Genomic DNA, 21191 nt, shown 5'->3' with positions numbered 1-21191 from the left:
GAACATTTAATTCACTGGTGTAATCATCAGAATCACAGTTTGGAGTTGGTCCCTGGAGGATGCCTGGCACTGGCCAGGAGAGACAAGCATAGGCAGCCTGAGGAAGGCTGGGGGAAACGGAGGCTTCTACCTGGATGGGGGCCCCATGGGCCCACCTAAGAAGCCCTCTCAGACGGAAGGTCCTTCAGGAGCCTCCTCAGTGCCCAGGATCCTCACTGTGACTATCAGGACCAATAACTGACTGACCACCCTTCCCCGCAGTGCGTCCACCACTGTTTCCTGTCCCGATGGAGGTCCTGGGAATTGTCCCCTTCTTTGTGACAATACCCCCAACTCCCTATCCCAAGTCAGTTCACCTTGTATGCACAGAAACTGCATCAACAGTGGGCAGTGGACTCGGCATACACTGAGCCGTGGCTCTTGCCTGATGTCCACCACGTGGACTTCGTACAGTCCGTGTGGGCTGGGGGCACCGCATGCCCACCCCAAGAGGCAGCAGTAGAGATGCAGCCCACCATGTCCTTCCCACCTGTGCTCAGATACTTGCCTGGCACCCAGGGTGGGGGGCAGTGATCTTTGGGCAGCCATAAGGCCTGGATGCAGCCAGGTACTGGTTCCAGGGGGCAACCCAGTGGACCTGGTATGGGGAGTGAGCTGGAGGGCGGGAAGCCGGGCACCATGGATGGTATCAAATGCTCCACTGTCCCATTGATGTCACTTATAAAACACTGTTTCAGGAACGAGGTGCAAAGCATTCAGCTCCTGTGAAGGCCTCCGGCTCACGACCCCATGACTACATTGGCCACACAGTCATGGATGGAGCTGCCTGGGCTGGCGCCCAAAAAACATGGGAGTGAGGACAGCTGGAAGGTCCCCACTGGCACCTCTGTTGGAGGGGTGGGCTTGTTCGCTGGATTAGTGTTCCCCAGTCAGAGATGATACAGCTCCTGGGGTCTCCCAGGAAATTCCAGGTGGGTCTCAGGTGAAAACTGCCTAAGTAACAGGGCACAGCAGAAGACTGGGGGTCAACCAGTAGGGGGGCCATGTGGAAGGAAGCAAGATGGCGGGGGTGGGGGGTGGGCATAGGAAGGAAACACGGTCAGCAGGAGGCCACAGTTGGGAAGCGCTAGAGAAGCCTGCTCTGGAGAGAAAGCCCTCGGTCCTCTGTGATGGCCCGGCCACCCTCTTCTGTTCCTCCTCCTTCCTCTCCCATGTTCAGCATTAGACCTGGGCCCCACTGCTGGCACACGGAGTTCTGCAGACAGAATATGTTTAATAACTCAGACTCCTTCATGGCTTTCACTTGGGATTTCCCTTCGTGGCGCTTCCCTCTCCTGCGTCCCTGCTTTCTCAGTGAAGGGAGATGGAGGCCTGCTCATTGTTTAACAGAAAAACGAAGGCGGTTCTCCTGGTCCTGCAGGGTGTGTGTGTGTGTGTGTGTGTGTGTGTGTGTGTGTGTGTGTGTGTGTATGTGTGTGTGTATGTGCACAGTAAATGCAGGCGGGTTCCTCAGACCCCAGGAGTGCAGCATTGGGGAGGTCCAACAAGAAGAAGGGAGAGACAGGGAGGGGGATAAGCTGGAAAAGGTCACAGAATATCATACAATATGGGAATGGCAGCATGACAAATGGATAAGGGTAAGAGAAAGGAAAGAAGGGATAAAGGAGGGAGGGAGGGAAGGAAGAAGGCATAAAGGAAGAAAGAAAGAAAGAAAGGAAGGAAGGGAGGAAGGAAGGAAGGAAAGAAAGAAGGAAGGAAAGAAGGGAGAAAGAGAGGGAAGACGGGGGGAGGAAGGGACAGTGTTCCCTTCACTTCATCTGCCCACAGACAGCAGAGTCACACCATGTGCCCACATGGTCTGTGAGTACAGGTCTCACCTGATAAAGCTGCCGCCACAACTCACTTCTGCTGACAGGAAGGGGCGGCAGGAAGTCTTTTGTTTGGCTCCTGGGAGACTCTTCATGATGTATGTTATTCTCAGAGCACAAACCAGCAAATCCGTGCCCTCAGAAGGGATGGGTGCTCAGAAGAGTATTTTTGGGGAAGGGGCAAGGGGCTGGGTGAGCTCAGGAGAGTTAAGTGTGAAAGAACAATGGCCCATCTCTCCCATGGCCCCCCACAGAACCTTGCTCTGCATTGAGAATTGGGAGTTTCCATTCATAAAGCCCTGCACAGAAATGAATTCTGCCTTTCTAGAATGATCAGTGTGGAGGCCCTCAGAGCCACATGTATTCCCAATGTGAAAGGAAACCCTTCTTTTCCAGCAGAATGGCAATGAACTGGCCTCGGGTTCTGTTGGGGGAGCACCCCTGAATCTAACCGGTAGAGAGGCCACAAGAAAAGACAAAACCCAGTGTCTTGATGGAATGTGGCACATCACCCCGGAGACCTAGACTCCCAAGAAACCACATGCCCCCTTTTCCTGCTCTCTCAGTAATTAATATCCATCCAAGAGACGTTTCACTTTTGGATTACAATATGGACCCCACTGAGATTTCCCTCACAAAGGCAGCAAAGCCTAATTTGGTAAGAGAGCAATATAACTCCCTCAAAAGACAGTGGCGGTGGAGGGGGTGGGGTGGGGGGAATGACTTGCAAACACCCATTGCGATCTCAGCCATGGCCAGAGAGATATGGAAATATTTCTCTTTAACCCAAGAGAGGAAACGAAACTGTGTGAGCAGAGATAGCCCTGCTCTCTCAAGAGTGAAATTTCTCCAAATGCTGATCTTCAGTTATCCCATATCAGAATTACATGGAATAAAACTTCTATACCTCTAGGTCAGGGACCAGTCTCTCTCCCCCTCTCCCTCCCCTCCCCCCTCTGTCTCCCTCTCTTTCACTCTCCTCTCTCTCTCTCCCTGCACTCCCCGTGTCTCTTTATTATATATGTATACTTGTTTTTTTTATTTTTTATTTTGGGGCCACACTCAGCAGTACTCTGGCGCTACTTTAGACTTGGTGATTGGCCACCAGTGATTCTCTCCTACAGTACCTGGGGGACCATATGGTGCCGGGGACTGAGCGTGGGCCTCTCGCAAGAAAAGCCTATACTCCAGCCCACAGAGCGATCTGTCCAGCCCCCAGATCTACACTTCAACTGAGCTAGAAGCCTGGAGTCCTGTATGCTCTGGACATCAATGTCTCGGGCAGTCATTCTCAGACCTGGGACCACAATATACTGCCCACTGGGCCTGTAACACGTCTGGCCTGTCCCCACTTGTAGAGTTTCTGATTCAGTAAGTCTGGGTCAGGACATGAGGATCTGTGAGATTTCTAAAAGCTCCCCAGTGACACGGAGGCTGCTTTCTCTGGGGAGCCCACCCCGAGAACCACCAGGCTAGGACACGGGGGGCAATTCACTCTTGTGCCAGTCTTGTGTCGTCTACTTCCTGTACTCATTAGGACCCTGAGGAGCAGAGAGGCATGGGAGACAGACAGGGCTGAGGGACAGGTTTTCTGTGTCTCTGGGGGTGAGGAGGCCCTCAGGCCCTGAGGAGCTCCTCAGGGCACAAGTGGTGGCACACCGGTCAGGTAACCCGGACAGTCTCTTGGGCTGGTTCTTCAGACTTCCAGGTGCTCAGTGGATGCCCGGTAGGAATGGACTTGTAGATCTGGTCTGGGCCAAGACAAGAACCAGCCAGATCCAGCCCGTCCAGTGGAGCCCAGAACCACGCACGGAAGAGGACAATGTCTCTCCACACTGTTAAGCAGGAATCTGGCCAGGGGTCCGGAGAGCGTGTTCATCAGGACAAACTCTTAAGCCCCCCAAGGACCACCAGAAATAACCTCCAAGTGTAGAGCTGGGACGAGCCCCTGACCCAGGAGAGCAATCTCCCCCCGTCCCTACAACAAGGTCAGACCTCTTTGAGAGGCAATATTCACATGCCATAGGCCACCCTGGGCTGATATTTCAGGGGCCCCAGGCCACAGGTGCTTCCTTCCTTCCATCTAGAAAGTGTTAGGTAGAGACCTCCGCGCACAGTCCTGGCAGTGCTTGGCCTTGGCTCAAAGGCAGCCAACGGTTTGGGGCTCATTTTCCTCAGACATCCGCAGTTACCAATGCAGCCACTAGAGGTCTCAGCAGGACAGTGATAGTCCTCCACAGCTCCCGGAGAGGAAAGGAGCCGGCGCAGCCTGAGAAAGGGCCCCACGGGTGGTGGTGGTGGTGGTGGTGTGTGTGTGTGTGTGTGTGTGGGGGGGGGTTAGCTGTCTAAACTGAGAGGTAAGATAGGCATGATCTTTGCCTTTTCCTCAGGAGTCCTCAACAGAGCAACAGGGCTTGGGCGGCTTCAAGTGGGCTACAGTTGTATCTGATGAAGGAAGGGCAATGCTGTGGCTTGCCAAGAAGGGGTCTACAGGCCCTTGCTACTCTTTCTTTCTTTCTTTCTTTCTTTCTTTCTTTCTTTCTTTCTTTCTTTCTTTCTTTCTTTCTTTCTTTCTTTCTTTCTTTCTTTCTTTCTTTCTTTCTTTCTTTCTTTCTTTCTCTCTCTTTCTCTCTCTTTCTTTCTCTCTCTCTTTTTTTCTTTTTGGGTCACACCTGGCAATGCACAGGGGTTATTCCTGGCTCTGCACTCAGGAATTACTCCTGGCGGTGCTCAGGGGACCATATGGGATGCTGGGATTAGAACCCAGGTCGGCCGCATGCAAGGCAAATGCCCTACCCGCTGTGTTATTGCTCCAGCCCCTCTTTCTCTCTCTCTCTCTTTTTTTTTTTGCTTTTTGGGTCACACACAGCAATGCTCAGGGGTTACTCCTGGCTCATGCACTCAGGAATTACTCCTGGAGGTGCTCAGGGGATCATATGGGATGCTGGGAATCAAACCCGGGTTGGCTGCATGCAAGGCAAACGCCCTTCCCTCTGTGCTATTGCTCCAGCCCCTTGCCCCTGTTTCTAACAGCTGCTTGTGACCTGGCCAACGTTTGTACTTCAATCTTACATAAAGTTATATAAAGCATGCGAATGCAGCCCGAGGAGCCTCTTGGTACAACAACAGAAGAAGAACCCCTGTGCCACCACCAAAATTCTGGTGCTAAGTTTCTACTCCAGGGCACCTTCCTGAAGTCACATCTTTTTTTTTTTTTTTGGCTTTTTGGGTCACACCTGGCAATGCACAGGGGTTACTCCTGGCTCTGCACTCAGGAATCACCCCTGGTGGTGCTCAGAGGACCATATGGGATGCTGGAAATCGAACCTGGGTCGGCTGCGTGCAAGGCAAACACCCTACCTGCTGTACTATTGCTCCAGCCCCCTGAAGTCACATCCTTCAGGGCTCTGTTTTGAGCGAAAAGGTGCACAGAAACAAAAAATCTCTCTGTTTGTTTTCCCTTGCTCTCCAGATCATTCCTGTTTCCTCCCAGCTCCCACTCCTCCCTACCCCCCACCCCATCACACACACACACACACACACACACACACACACCAGCTTAGAGTTAGGATCAGATACGGGGAAGGACTGCTTGCAGACTAGGTGGGTTAGTTTAGAAGAAGTTGCATGTTCAATGAAAAAAATGCTGATCCTCACTTATTATTAGGGAAATCCCAACCAAGATGACAAGGAGATCCATGGCACAGCAGTGAGAATGGCACATACCAAAAATACTGGGAACAATCTGTGTTGATGGGGGTGGGGTGAACTCTCATTCACTGCCAATGGGAATGCTGCCTGGCTCACTTTTACGGAGAACAGTATGGGGAGTTCTCGGTAAACTAAGAATTGAACTGCCATATGATCCAACAGTTCCATAACTGGGTATCTACCCCCAGGACACAAAATCTTTCACTTAAAACAAAAACCATATGCACACCATTATTCATTGCAGCACTTGGTACAACAGCTCAGATATGGAATCAAACTATCTAATGACAGATAAGTGGATCACGAAGATATGGTTTATATACACAACGGGATATGATGGAGCTCTAGGGAAAGATGGAATATTCCATTCAACATGGATGGAACTGGAATATGTATTAAATGAAGTAAGCAAGAAGAAGGACAAGCACAGGGTGATATCACTTATATGTGGTATACAGAAATACAGGACAACGGAATGCAATGCTTGAAAGCGGGGATGCTTAGATAACCTGTGATCCCAGAACACAGGGATGAGAAGGACAATGAAGAAAAGAAACCCAGGAGAAAAAAGAGAGAGACAGGAAGCAATGAGGAGCAGGCATCAAGGGGATCTGAGGACATCAGTGATGTAAAAAAGTGGTATAGCTAAGTATCCAAAGCACAGAGTCAATGACACTATTAACAAGAGATCCAAACATCACCAACCAAAATTTAAAATGTGCCTGTTAGGGCCAGAGCGATAGTATGGCAGGTAGGGCACTTGCATTGCATATGGTCAACTGGGGATCCATCCCCAGGACCTTATATCATCCACTCAGGAGTGATTCCTGACTACAGAACCAGAAGAAAGTCCTGAGTATCACTTGGTGTGGCCCAATCCCCCACTCAGACCCCAAATGTGTCTGTCTAGGTGGGGGACTGGGGATTGGGGTAGGAGGGAGGGAACCTGGAAACTGTGGTAGAAGGAAGAAGACACTTGTGGTGGGATTGGTGCTGAAACATAGTATGTCTAAAACTGAACTACAAATAACTTTGTAAATCATAGTGCTTTAATAAAAAAAATTTTAAATGTTTTATGATTAGCTAAACTTGCTTTGTGGAAACCCAAAGAGTCCCAAATGTTAAAATCAAATGACAATTTCTTGGTTTATAAAATTAATTCCTCATAAAAATGCCATGTATTTACCATGATAAAAGGAAGCTACATATTTACATAATTTTATGCAAACAAGGTATGTATCTCAAAACTCTGCAGGCAAGTGTGGGTCTCTGCTCTTGCCTTATTGGCTTTCAAGTTATTCTCAACCTGCCTCAGAGGTTTCTCTGGCACTGTTAATTCAGCTGTAGGTAATATACTGAAAGGAGAGAATGTAACCTCGTTTACCTACTGGGGCTCCGAAAGCTCCAGAGCTCATCAGTGGCGTCCTGGGAAGAAGAGAAGTCAATACCTGTCAAATAACCCCAAACTACAGAAATCAGCGTATACGAGATGATCAAACTTGAGAGTCATTCACAGTCTCCCTGCATGCGCGCGCGCACGCGTGTATGTGTGTGTGTGTATGTGTGTATGCATGTGTGTGTGTACGTGCATGAGTGTGTGTGTGTATATATGTGTATGCATGTGTGTGTGTACGTGCATGAGTGTGTGTGTGTGTTTATGCCCTTACTACTTACTTTTCACCTGCATCTTTCCCCTCCTGTCCTTGTCTTCTGAGACTCTTGGAGCTCTAGCTCCCACAGGCTGTCAGCAATTGCACAGCCTGACTGTAACTTTCCCCATGGTCTGGTGGAAATAAGCTTGTGTGAGAGAAATGTGCAGGAACAACAGCCTGAGATTAGGAAGCAAACTTCGTATCATGTGCCTTTTGAAGCCAGTTGTTGTCAACTTCATTTCATAGATGATGAAGACCATGTGGTCAAAGAGGTGAAGGAAATTCCTCAGCTCCTCAGACAGTAACAGAGCCAGGACTAGAGTCCTATCTTGAGATGTAAGTCCCCTCACTGTCATTCACTTGTACAAAGCTCCCTTGGCTGTCTACAGGTTTGTCTCCTAGAGAACAAACTTGTCCCTGCTGAGCAGAGACACCATATCTGTAAGATGCTTTGATAGAAAGAGGATTGAGGTTTAATCCAGGCTCTGCCCTATCTTTGGCATTTTTTGAGGCCTCAGTTATCATCTAGGAATTAAAGGATTTAGAGAGAAGGATCCAATGTTGGATACACACAGAATTCTGGAGCAAAATTTTCCAGAGTTTTGTGCACGTCCAACATTGCAGAGGACTGAGCGGTGCTCAATCACATCTGAGAGCACGGTCAGTTTAACAGTTTCTGGGCTGAGAAGTCAGCACAGGGGGCGCTTGTCTTGCATGAGGCCAACCTGGGTTTGGTTCCCAGCACCCCATGTAGTCCCTCAGCACTACCAGAAGTGATCCCTGAACACAGAGGCACAAGAATGCCCTGAACACTGCTGGATGTGGCCCTCCCCCTCAAAGCAAATAAACAAATAAACAAAATTTTTCCTCATCTCTGACAATTTGGAAAGTCCCCATGTTATTGCCCTTCAACACACACTTTGAAACTTCTGATGGATCAAGAACAAGTTCCAAGCCTGAAATCATGGCCAGATGGGGGAAGGCTGCACCCTTACATACTTTCATCATTTCAGGAGTGCTCATTGTCAGCTTCTCCACACCATGCCCCATCTACTTATTCTATTAATGGGATTTTGATCCTATTGTGTAGCCCTTCAAAAAACCATTGACAGCTCAGGTAGACTGGAGGAACGGCAAAAGGGATTGTGTGCGTGCACATGTGGGTATACAATGAAGGTCCAATATGACCCGTATTTAGCTGATGAATGATTATTCTTTCTGTTTCCCAATCCCAGGCGTTTCCAAGCTCTGTGTGTCTGCCCTGTCCATATGCACAGAGAGACAATAATAAATAACCAAGAGGGACTTGCTCCTGCAGAGCCAGGGAGCTGTCCTCTGCTTAGATGGGCAGCCCTAGGAGACCACCGCACAGCACACATAGGGAAGGCGACACCGCACAGCACAGACACAGGCGGTGACTGTGGCGCCACACGTTCACAGCCGTGGAGCCCGTGGCAGTAAGAACATGGACACATGTCGGGAATCCTGAAAGCTGACACTCTGAGAGTTCCGTGTCAGCACAATCAAAGGCGGGGAGCTACCTTCCCCCAGGAGCTCCCCACTCCCCTGGAAAACCCTAGGTACCAGCTCTCTTCCCCCAAGTGCTTGCATTTGCAGGAAGAGAGCTGCGCCAACAGGAAACGCAAATCAGAGACACAGGATCTATGGCTTAAAAGGGACGGGTCATGCGGCCCCGGTGCTAAGCGGCGGAAGCGGGAGTCGGAGAAGAGCGGCGAGGGCATGCGGGGATGGTAGGCAGAAGCGCACAGGACAGCGGCCACCCCAGGAGCCATGCTCACACTTACATGGTGACGTCTCACACTACCTTAGTTTGCTTAAGCATTTCCGTCGTCTGAGAGTTTGGGAGGGAAAAACACAATGGTTAAAACTAAAGTACATCAAGAGCTTAGGCTTTTTTTTTTAACACTTAAATATTTTTCTTTAAAGTATTAATTGCTTTTTTTTAATTGAATTACTGAGATAGTAGACCCTTACAAAGATAAACCCTTACAAAGCTGTTCATGATTAGGTTTCAGTCATACAGTGTTCCAACACCCATCCCTCCACCAGCGTACATTTCTAAGCACCAGTGTTCCCCGTTTCCCTCCCATCACCCCCCACCCCTCCCCGAGCCTCTATGGCAGGCGCTTTTCTTCTCTCTCTCTCCCTTTCTCTCTCTGTCTCTCTTTCTTTCTCTCTGTCTTTCTTGTTGGATATTGTGGTTTGCAATATAGATACTGAAAGTTATACTTCATTTTTAAAGGTTCAATCACAATATCACTCCCCCTCCTCCCAGCCCCTTTACGATGCAGGGACTTAGGCACAGAAAGGACAGCTCCTTGGAGAGCTAGACAGCGCAGTCCTGTTTCGTTTCTGCCACACAGCCAGAGAGCTGTGTGACACAGGCCCTTGGCTTAGCTTTCTGTGCCTCAGTTTTACCATCTGCAAAGTGGATCTAGTAGTGACACTTACCTTATAAGATTGCAGTAAGGGTGGAATGGGTTAAGAGTGGTGAGGTACTTTTTAGTGCTATTGTTATTTTTGGCTTCCTCAGGCAATTATCACTTGGACACAAGAGGATCAAAAATTTATAAAATGCCAAGGACTTTTAGGTGCTCAATAAGAAAAATAATATCCAAAATAACACCTAGGAGAGGGATCAAGGATGTAACTCTGTTTGTTTGCTTGTTTTGCATTTTGGGTCACACCCGGTGATGCACAGGGGTCACTCCTGGCTCTTCACTCAGGAATTACTCCTGGCAGTACTCAGGGGACCATATGGGATGCTGGGAATCGAACCCGGGTCAGCCACATGCAAGGCAAACGCCCTATCCGGCATGCTATTGCTCCAGCCAGGGGTAATTCTTGAGTGAAGAGCCAGGAGTAACCCCTGAGCATCACTGGGTGTGACCCAAAAAGAAAAAAAAAGAAGGATGTAACTCAGTGGTATGATATATGCTTCACATAGATGAGGTGTTGGGTTCAATTCTTGGCACCCAAACCAAAATGGAATAATCCATGACTTCCTCAACCCCCACCCCACAAATTAACCATTTAGGAGAAAAAAGATAAAGTTAGAAATGCACAGTCTAGAAATAATTTCACATGGTTGTTATTGATGCTTTTGGGGCATAATTTTAAATTCCAATACAGTTCAGAGTAGCTTTTCAAAAGAGATAAATGCAAACCATTGTACACACACATACAGATCAATTAGAACCTGGAGTCCAGGCTCACAGCAGACAATTGGAGGCTGCATACACATCATTAAGTACGGCCCTTTGGATTAATGTCATTTGCCTTTTCTAACTTGCTTCTGTCCAACCCCTCAAATGGAGAACTGCTGCTCAAAGGTACTAGAGCAAGAATTTGGTGGGCGTGAGTGCCAAGCTGTTGAGTAAGCGGTGAAGAACAGACTTCTGAGAACCACTGCATCAGCTGTAACCTCCCCTAGCAGGATATGGTGGGCAACAGGGAGGAAGAGGATCTAAGTGTAAAGGGCACCGCAGAGTCTGCTGGTGTGACCTGGGCTGATCCCACCTCTGTGAGTCACTCTCTGTGTCCCTGGGTGGCTAAAACAAGTACCAACTTATTCACTTCCAACTACGCCCACTTCCAGTGGTTCGTGCTAACAAGTTTAATTAAAAAAACATTAAGGAGCTGGAGAAAGACAAACACAAGAATATAATGAAACAAAACAACTGAACAGCGTCCACTGCACACACACTGTTAGACTCAGATGACAGAACTGAGGTTACAAAGGTAAATATGTTTACGAGAAGGACAGATGTGGACACTGGCACTTTGGATGTGCATATATATGGCAACACTGTACCTTTATTTTTATTTATTTATTTATTTTTGGGTCACACCCAGTGATGCACAGGGGTTACTCCTGGTTTTTGTACTCAGGAATTTCTCCTGGCAGTGCTCAGGGGACCATAAGGGATGCTGGGAATCGAACCCGGGTCGGCCACGTGCAAGGCAAATGCCCTACCTGCTGTACTATTGCTCCAGCCCCAACACTGTACCTTTATTTAATTTATTTTTTTTGTCATCTGGACTTTATTGATCTAATAAAATTACATTAAGAATTGAAATGAATTATACAATATTGTGCTCATGTTTCCCCCATACAAAGTTCGAGAACCCATCCCTTCACCAGTGCCCATTCTCTACCACCAGTAAACCCAGCATCTCTCCCACCCTCCCCAGTCCCGTCTCCCCCCCACCCCACACTGCCACTATGGCAGGGTATTCCCTTTTGTTCTCTCTCTCTGATTAGGTGTTGTGGTTTGCAATAAAGGTGTTGAGTGGCCATTGCAACATTGTACCTTTAAAGCATAAACAGCTCTTTCAAAAATAATATGGATGATTCTTTCAAAAAATTAGAAATTCAGCTCCCATTTGACCTAGCAATACCACTCCTGGGAATATATCCAGGAGAGGCAAAAAGGTATAGTAGAAATGACATCTGCATTTGTATGTTCATTGCAGCACTGTTCGCAATCGTCTAAATCTGGAAAAAACTGGAATGCCCAAAAACAGATGACTGGTTAAACAAACTTTGGTACATCTACACAATGGAGTACTATGCAGCTGTTAGAAAAGATGAAGTTATGAAATTTGCATATAAGTGGATCAACATGGAAAGTATCATGTTGAGTGAAATGAGTCAGAAAGAAAGAGACAGACATAAGAAGATCGCTCTCATATGTGGAATATAAAGTAGCAGAATGGGAGACTAAGACCCAAGAGTAGTAGAAATAAGAACCAGGAGGTCTCCCACAACTTGGAAACTGGCCTCACATGCTGGGGAAAAAGGAAGCTGAGATAGAGAAGGGAACACCTAGTAGAGAATGTTGGGAGGACCCACTCGGGTTGAAAGATGCGTGCCAAAAGTAGACTATAGACTGAACATGGTGGCCACTCAATTACAAACTACTATTACAAACTATAACATTCAACAGGAGAGAGAACAAAAGGAATGCCCTGCCGCAGAGGCAGGGTGGGGTGGTGGGGGTTGGGGTGGGGGTGGTGAGAGGAATACTGGGAACATTGGTAGAGGAGAATGGGCACTGGTGGAGGGATGTAAACCAAATGCAAACATGAAAGTTCATAAGTTTGTAACTGTACCTCACAGTGATTCACTAATAAAAATTTAAAAAAATAAAGCATAAACATTTGTCCTCTTGTAAACCAATGTGAACTCAATAAATAAAAAATGTTTCCCCCTAAGAAATTATGGCACATCTACACAATGGAATACTATGCAGCTGTTAGGAAGAATGAAGTCATGAAATTTGCCTATAAATGGAAGGATGTGGAGAGTATTATGCTGGGAGCAATAAGTCAGAAGGAGAGGGACAGATATAGAATGATTTGCTAATTGAAATTAGCCAGGAAGAGCGGGACAGACACAGGATAACTGCACTTATTTGTGAAATATAAAGTAACATAATAGGAGACTAACACCTAAGGACAGTAGAGATAAGGGTCAGGAGAATTGCACCATGACTTGGAAAACAGTTTCACATGCTAGAGGAAAAGGCAGCTGGGATAGAGAAGGGACCACTAAGTAAATGATGGTTGGGGGGGCTCGCTTGGGATAGGAGATGCATGCTGAAAATAGACTATGGACCAAACACGATGGCCTCTTAGTACTTATATTGCAAACTATAACAACCAAAATGAGAGAGAGAGAGAGAGAGAGAGAGAGAGAGAGAGAGAGAGAGAATAAGAGGGAATGTGCTTGCCACAGAGGCAGGGGGTGGGAAGGGGGTGGGGGTCAAAGAAGGAATACTGGGAACATCAGTGGTAGAGAATGGGCACTGGTGAAGGGATGGGTGCTCGATCATTGTATGACTGAAACGTAATCATGAAAGTTTGCAAGTTTGTAACTGTATATCATGGTCATTCATTAAAAAGAAAAAAGAAAAAATTAAGAAAAAAGAAAAAAAACCCAAACCAAACCAAAACAAAAACTAAAAGCTTCACGGCAAGTTTTTATTTTATTTTTATTTAAATATTTTTTTATTAGTGAATCACGGCAAGTTTTTAGCCAGGAGCCCACAGAAGGGAAAAGTGACAAGTTACAAGTCAGGGGAGTCTCTCTCTCTCTGTCTCTTTTTTCTAGATGTGGTCTAGCATTATTTATTTCATTTTGAAGAGTAGAAAACTGATACACAGAAATCTCTTCTTGGATAAATTGCAAATCTTGAATGATTTCTTTGGAAAATTAGGGTGCTTTTTTTTCTAACATACTAAAAATTGAGTTATGCTTTCTTCCCTTTGTTTTTCAGTTTCAACTTGTCTTTTATTTATTTCATTGAATCACTATGAGATACACAGTTACAAAATTATTCATGATAGAGTCTCAGTATCCAACAGTGGTCCCTTCACCTGTGCACATTTCCTACCACCAATGTCCCCTCCAGGGTTCCTTTCTGCCCTCCTCCACCACCCTGCCCCTACAGCCTGCCTTGATGGCAGACTCTTCCTCCTCCTCCTCTTCCTTTTCCTCCTCCTTTTTTTTCCTTCTCTCCCCCCCACTTTCCTTTTAGGCGCTGTGGTTTGCAATATGTTACTGAAATGATATCATGCATATCATTTGACCTCTTTTTAGCTCTCAGTATGTGTCCAGAGTGATCATTTACATCCATCATTGTCCTAGTGGTTCCTTCTCTGTCTAATCGCCCTTCTCCTCCCCTTGGTGACAAGCTTCAGAGTAAAAGTGAATAGGAGTTGCCTCAAGAGTGATGGTGTCCCCAAGGGCCCAGGGGACATGATGGAGCATTTTCCCAACAAGCAGGGCTCTGTCTGTGTGCCCCAGGACGCAACTTTAGGCTGTGGGGCTCTGACAGACAGACCTCAGTGCAATCTGGAGGATATTTTTACTGTCCTTTACTTTTCCATTTCCCATTTCCCATTTAGGTGTAAATATACGCCAGCGGTTAAATTTTCCAGCTGTTCTTTGAGCCGTAGGCTCCTTACGCTGGGAAGCCTCCTGACAGGAACACGAGAGCTGAGAGCCCCGAGGCTCCTGGCGATCCCAGTGATTAAGGTTTCGTTGGCCTGGCAGGGACTCTGGCTTTTTAAAGACCCAGTTGTCGATCTCTCCCAATGCGAGCACTGTTTCAAGGACATCCATTACCGTGCCTGGGCTCTGGAATACAGAGTGACACCCTGATTGGTTCAATATCTTGCTGGAGGGATGCTATTTATGGCCTCAGAATGTTGCCCGGGCAAAAAAGTACACACAGGAGAGATGGGCAGAGGATACTGAGAGAAGCTGCAGATTTCCAACCGGAAAAAAAATAAAGGCAGGGCCAATGAATGGATGTTTGCAGAAGCAGAGAGACATTTAAACAGAGTTATTAAGCAATTAGCTAAATTACAACCAGGATGGGAAGTGCAAGATGATTTCAAAGGGAATCATTTCAAATAAGTCATCCTCTCACTTTCATTCTGCACTCTCCAGAAGGTGATTATTTTGACAAATGAGATAGTGGCTGTCAGTTTTCTCATGGAAACAATGCCTCATCTCCTGGAGGGTCAGTGGGCCCATGGAGGGCTGGACACAGAGTTTTAGGAAAGAGTTCAAAGGCAGCGCCTTCTACATTATCCTCTGGGGCCCAGGACCCAAATCTCTCCTGAGGGAGATATATGTTGTCAGTCGATTTTAGTGTCTGTGTCACATAAGTAAAAAACACCAAAACTGGGCTCTGTTACTAGACCAGGGGCTGGTGTATGAGAAATCTTTACATTTTTGGGGGGTTGGGGGATGCCGTCACATTAGCCTTTATATTTCTGTTTCATTGACTCACAATCAAGTGAACAGCTGTCTCATTTATTTGAAACGTTATTTAAAAAGCACCTTAGCTGTCCCTCTGGGTATTTCTTTATGTCTGGGTGATTTACACAAAGCTCTGGGATTTGGGGTTCTGGAGTTTGAGCTCCTACTTCCTAGAAGATGGTAGATAACAGGAGAAATGCTGAGTATGAGTTGATGTTTCCTCAAGAGCCCTAGGTGCTGAGGGGTGGAGACTAGCAACAGAAAGAACCTTCTAGAGAAACCAAGGTTCAGCTGAGAGGGAACACAAGGCAGCCCAGTAACTAATGAACTGGAATTAGAGACTCCTGTGCTGGACACAACCCTGGTTATTCTCTAAATACAGCTTCATTTCACAGACGAGGAAATAAAGCTTGGGGGAGCAGCAGGCGACACAGACTGGGGGAGAGAGTAAGAGTGAGTGGGAGGCCCAGAGAGACAGTACAGGAGAGAGGGCATCTGCCTTGCATGCTCTTGATTTCTCTTTGATTCCCAGCTCACCCTTCCACCCTCCTTGGCTGCACGGAGCCCTGTCAGCAGCGGTCCCTGAGCACAGAGTCGGTAGTAAGCCCTGAGCACAGCCTAACCTGAAACAACAACAAAACAAAAACAACACAAAACAAATAAATCACTTCCCTCCTCACCCCCTCCCCGCAAACAAATATAAAACAAGCCAAAAATAAGAGTTAATGGTTATTCCTGATTCATGTCTGGGGTCCACTTCATCGTTCTGCTTCCCATTTTCAATGGAGGAGTGGAGTTTTCTATGCAATGGCACATTGGGAAATAGTAATGTAAGCACTGAGCCCATCTCTAGAAAGGCTTAATTTCTTCATTAGGAAAATAAGGGAGTTAGGAAACTGTTTTAACTTCTTCCATCAGATAAAAATAAAATGGTGCCAACACCCAAAAGGAGAGAGAGAATAAAAGGGAATGCCCTGCCACAGAGGTGGGATGGGGTGGAGGGGACAGGGTGAGGTTGGTGGGAGGGATGCTGGGACCATTGGTGGTGGAGGATGGGCACTGGTGGAAGCATGGGTACTCGACCATTGTATGACTGAAATGCAAGCATGAAACTTGTAAGTCTGTAACTGTGCCTCACGGTGATTCACTAATAAAATTTTTTTTAAATGGTGCCTAGACTCTAGATCACTGATGTACAAATACAAATAAATTATGGTCACCTAAAAATAATTCTCTAAGACTTAAGTGTGTGTGTGTGTGTGTGTGTGTGTGTGTGTGTGTTGGGAATCAAACTAAGGGCCTCATATCTGAGAGGCTTAGCCCTTAGCCACATTCCTATTGCCTTTGAATAATTTTTCTTAATTTTTTGATAAACATTTATGTGACAAGGCTAACCTCACTCTTTGAAATTTTTAACTAAGCATTTTCACTGAGGAGAGACAAGTTTGAACTTTATTGATGGTAAAAATAAAGCACACAATTTAAATGCTCTTATTAAAATCAAAGGCTATGCCTAGTCCTGTCCCACCTGTCCAAGACTGACTGTATCTTTGAAACCAAATTCAAGAAGCCTTGTTGTAACTCAAGATTCATTCAGGATCTCTTCTCTGAGTGTATTAATAAATTTCAGCTCATGTCTCTTCCCACCCCTTCCCATCTTTGTTCCTGTAGCAGTGACTCGGGTAGAATGGAAATGGCTTTTCCATTCATGGGTTTGGAATAGAGTTTGCACTTCTTATACTGCTGTTACCTCATCACTCTTCCTCTTTCTGAATTCTGGGTGATCACCCTAATTAGATGAAAATGCAGCATAGTCCTGTTGGTGGGGGAATGTTATATTTAATGAAAGCACTAGATTTCTACAATGAGGTTCAGGTTTTGAATATGCCATATAGGCAGCACCAGTCACTGCCTGGGTTTCAGGAATGAAGTTCTAATCTATTAAAATGCACATTATACACTCCAACTAGTCTTGTACAGTAGTTAAGATCCCTGTTTTACAACCTCACTGATTTAAAATTGCCATCTTCTCCTCCCTCTGGGGTACCAGGTGTCTAAAAACACATTTAGCTGCTCCTTTGAGGAAGAATTTCTCTCTCCCTGACAGTCTCTCATGCTGAGTCTCATAGACAAGGAGGAATTTGCCAGTGAGCTCCCCTGGGGATGTCTTCTATCCTACCTACCTGCTTTCACCTGCCCCTGGGTCAGAATCTTTTTTCTCATGAAGAAGTCATTCCCCAGAGGAAATGCAAGCATACTGAAAATTCTTCTTGGCAAGCTTACATGGTTTTTTGATGTTGTTTTGGATTTTATGAAAAGTTATTTAAAAAACAGGAAAAAGGGTCTAGTTTTACATTATTTTGGTTAAGAATCCAAAAGGCTATTTCTCTGTCCTTGCACATTCCAATATGGTAGCCACTAGACAAATAGCAATTTTAAAGAAAATTAAACTGAAGTACAATGAAGCGCTTAGGTCCTCAGCCTCATTAACCACATTTCAAGTAATCAAAGCCACATGCCGGTTAAGGGACTACTTTGTGGAAACAGAGAGAGATTTCCATCACTTCCTAAAGACAGTGTTGTTGTCTCTCTCTCTCTCTCTTTCTCTCCCTCTCTCTCTTTCTCTCTCTCTATATACATATATATATATATCATGCATTTAGCACTGTAGCACTGTTGTTCCATTGTTCATCAATTTGCTTGAGTGGGCACCAGTAACTTCTCCATTGTGAAACTTGTTACTGTTTTTGGCATATTGAACACACCACGGGTAGCTAGCCAGGCTCTGCTGTGCAGGCGGGATACTCTCGGTAGCTTGCCAGGCTCTTGGAGAGAAATGGAGGAATCAAACCCAGGTCGGCCACGTGCAAGGCAAACTCCCTACCCTCTGTGCTAAGCCGAAGTGGAGAAGGGTTCCATGCGAACATTTAAATAATGTCATTGTCACTGTCATCCCATTGCTCATCGATTTGTTTGAGCGGGCACCAGTAACATCTCTCATTGAGAGACATTGTTACTGTTTTTGGCATATCCAATACTCACGGGTAGCTTGCCAGGCTCTGCCGTGTGGGCGGGATACTCTCGGTAGCTTGCTGGGCTCTCCGAGAGGGGCGGAGGAATCGAACATGGGTCGGCCACGTGAAAGGCGAACGCCCTACCACTGTGCTAAAATTTTTTCAATAGGAAATCACCCCCAGGAATAATTTGGCAACTTAGGGGTCACTCATAGAGTGTAACTCAGCCTGGTGTTGTGGGCCTGATGGTGGAGTGACGCCTGATACTGCAGTGGCCAGGCCCAGTGGTGTTGGGGGCCTTTGGTCTATATTAGTGGTGCCGGTGGACCATAAAGCACTGGGGGATAGAACTCAGGACCTCTCATACGCCAGGTAGGAGCTCCACAACTGTGAAGCTGGTCTTCATTTATCTCTGACCCCAGATCAGCCTTTATTTGAATGAACATATGGGATTGACTACACCAAAGTGGTGATTGTCAATGGTGCTGTGTATGTGGAGTGGGCGGTGGAGGAAATACCTGGGAACACATTAGACATCTGGGAACTGTGTCAAGCTTGGTATTTCCTTCCCTGCCAAGAGAGGACTAGAACTATAGGGGACTGCCAGGGAGAACTTTGTGTAGGTTGAAAAAGTTCCTTGGGTTGTTCTCCTCTCTTTTCTTCCACCTCATCTTTCCAGTTCAGATCCATCTCTACAAAAATGGTTAAACTAGTCAGCAAGATATGCCTAATTACAGAACAGCAGGAGCCTTTATAGTAGGTTAAGTAGATGAGTGCTTCCTTAAATTTTATCAGTCAGGATTCTCTAGAGAAGCAGAAACAATAGGTAGATTCATTAGAGAACTAGTTCCGGTGATTATGGAGGCCAACATGATCTACTGCCTATAAGCAGGAGAACCAGGAACAATATGAGTCAGCAATGACATGAATTTCAGCTATTCAGAGCCAGTATTTCAGACCAAGACTAAAGCCTGTGAATGCAGGCAGCTGCCAGTGAAAGTCCTGGTCTGAGTCTTTAGATAGAGTCAGAGGCAAAATAAGTGTGACAGCTAAGTTCTTGCATGGGCTTTTGAATCAGTCTTGTTTTAAATCTGTTTCCAATCAGCATGTCCTCAGGGAAATTACTTGACTTCTTTAGGGTTCAACCTCTGGCATTAAATTTGGGATCTGTATGCACTTACTTCATGGAGTTATTATGAAGATTGAATGACCAAAAGTACATAGAAATCATTCAGCAAAAGAGGTGTCTACAATATTGTTAGAGTAGAAAGAGTTGGGCAATTGGCTCAAGCAGTGGAATACATGTATTGCATGTATAAGACATTGGATTAGATTCCCGCACAGCCCCCTGGGTACAAGCAAATGTGATTCCTACCACAATTAGAAATAAAATACATAGTATAGGAAGGAAAATGAGGGTTACTCATACTTACTACAGAGAGGCTGGTTCAGCTGAGAATGAAATGGTGCTAAAGCCAGTGGGGAGTCTGTCTGATCCCTGTGTGACACTCAGGTTTTGGAATACATCACATGCTCCTGCGCTCAGTCATACCTTCTCACAAACTGGGCCACTTGGAAACCTGGATGATGGTTCATCAATATGGTTCATTCATCATGGTCAATCAAATGTGAGAAATGAAAATGATCCAGAATGGAGTCAAGTTCAATCTCCTTCAGAAATGAGCAGACCAAGAGCTTGGTCAAAGTTTATTTTAAATTACTTTAAAAAAGTATATTACTGGCCCTCCGCCGACATGTAACCCCGGCGGCCGCACATGTGCGGCTTCTCCGCTGCTGCACGACCATGGCCCTGGAGGCCAGCTAAACTACTTTGGGCACCAGCAGCTTCTTGCAGAAATGTCTCTAAACTGTGAACTGAGTCCCAGACGCCATCTTATGATGACCACAAAAGGGAGATACTTGCAGGGATGCAATTTCTTTCTTTTTTTTTTTTCTTTTTGGGTCACACCCGGCGATGCACTCAGGAATTACCCCTGGCGGTGCACTCAGGAATTACCCCTGGCTCTGCACTCAGGAATTACCCCTGGCGGTGCTCAGGGGACCATATGGGATGCTGGGAATCGAACCAGGGTCGGCCGCATGCAAGGCAAACGCCCTACCCGCTATGCTATCGTTCCAGCCCCAGGGATGCAATTTCTGGCAGAAATTTCCCTGGACTTAGTTACTAAAATACAGAAATCCAAAGACAGCCTACCAAGAGATCCTGAGGAGGGTCAGGGTTCCATTACCCATGATACTTGGCCAGTGCTAGGACCTGAGGATGGGATACTGCTCAGGCTTTGTGGTACCCAGATCTTCAGGACTCCACCTGGAGATGCTTGGCAGGCTGTGTAGTGTTGGAAATCAACTTCAGTTAGATGCATGCTAGGCATGTGCTCAAACTGCTGTATTATTTCCTGGCCTCGTATTTTATTGTATTGAAAGAAACATTTATAATACTGTTAATGTTTTATGCTTTGGGCATACAAAGTCACTGTACTAATACTAAATCTAAGTGTCTAAAACCCTCTGTAGCACTGTACTTAGGTGAGTGATTTTTCCCCATCCCCAAGTTAGTAACTTTAATTTAGTTGTTGAGTCCAAGGATTTGTTTTCACTGGATATTGTCCAACCCCTTTGCTTTCTATCTATATGTGCTACATACAAATGAGATCATCTAACACCTGTCCTTCTCCCTCCGACATATGTTGCTTAACATGATAACCTCTGTTTCCCCAAGCTGTAGTAAAAGGCAAAATTTCCTTTTGCACTGTAGCACTGTCGTCCCTTGTTTATTTGCTCGAGTGGGCACCAGTAACGTCTCCAAGTGAGACTTGTTACTGTTTTTGGCATATTGAATACGGTATGGGTAACTTGCCAGACTCTACTGTGAGGGCAGGATACTCTCGGTACATGATAAATTTCTTTCTTCACTTACCTGTCATTAGGCATTTGGTTTCAGACTTTCTGCCCAAATGTACACCCCCAGAGTTTTGTTTTTATCTTTGTGCCACAGTTGGTGTTGCTCAGATGCTACTCCTTCCTTGGTGCTCAGGCATCATTACTTCTTGTGATGCTTGGGGAACCCGTGAGGTACCAGGTATTCAACCTGGGTGTTCTGCCTACAAAGCCTGTGATCTAGTCTATTGAG

General features: G+C 46.1%; 1 protein-coding gene across 4 annotated transcripts in view; it reads right to left on the bottom strand.

The window, feature by feature from the left end:
- Window positions 1-21191, bottom strand: part of LHFPL3 (LHFPL tetraspan subfamily member 3) — a 550996-nt gene that overhangs the window by 46290 nt on the left and 483515 nt on the right. For 2 of the 4 annotated variants that reach the window (XR_008631063.1, XM_055144598.1), the window contains exon 3: window positions 9037-9083. The exons of 1 other annotated variant lie outside the window; for it this stretch is intronic. Coding sequence is in view for 2 of the 3 variants with exons in the window: in XM_055144598.1 (XP_055000573.1) it covers window positions 9067-9083 (17 nt within the window). In the remaining variant the exon portion in view is untranslated. The remainder of the gene's footprint in view (window positions 1-9036; window positions 9084-21191) is intronic. One more of the 4 variants, XM_055144609.1, reaches the window with a different exon arrangement.

This window comes from Sorex araneus, chromosome 1 (genome assembly GCF_027595985.1).
Source record: "Sorex araneus isolate mSorAra2 chromosome 1, mSorAra2.pri, whole genome shotgun sequence".
Classification (NCBI taxonomy): domain Eukaryota; kingdom Metazoa; phylum Chordata; class Mammalia; order Eulipotyphla; family Soricidae; genus Sorex; species Sorex araneus.
This window is presented reverse-complemented; position numbering and strand designations above follow the sequence as displayed.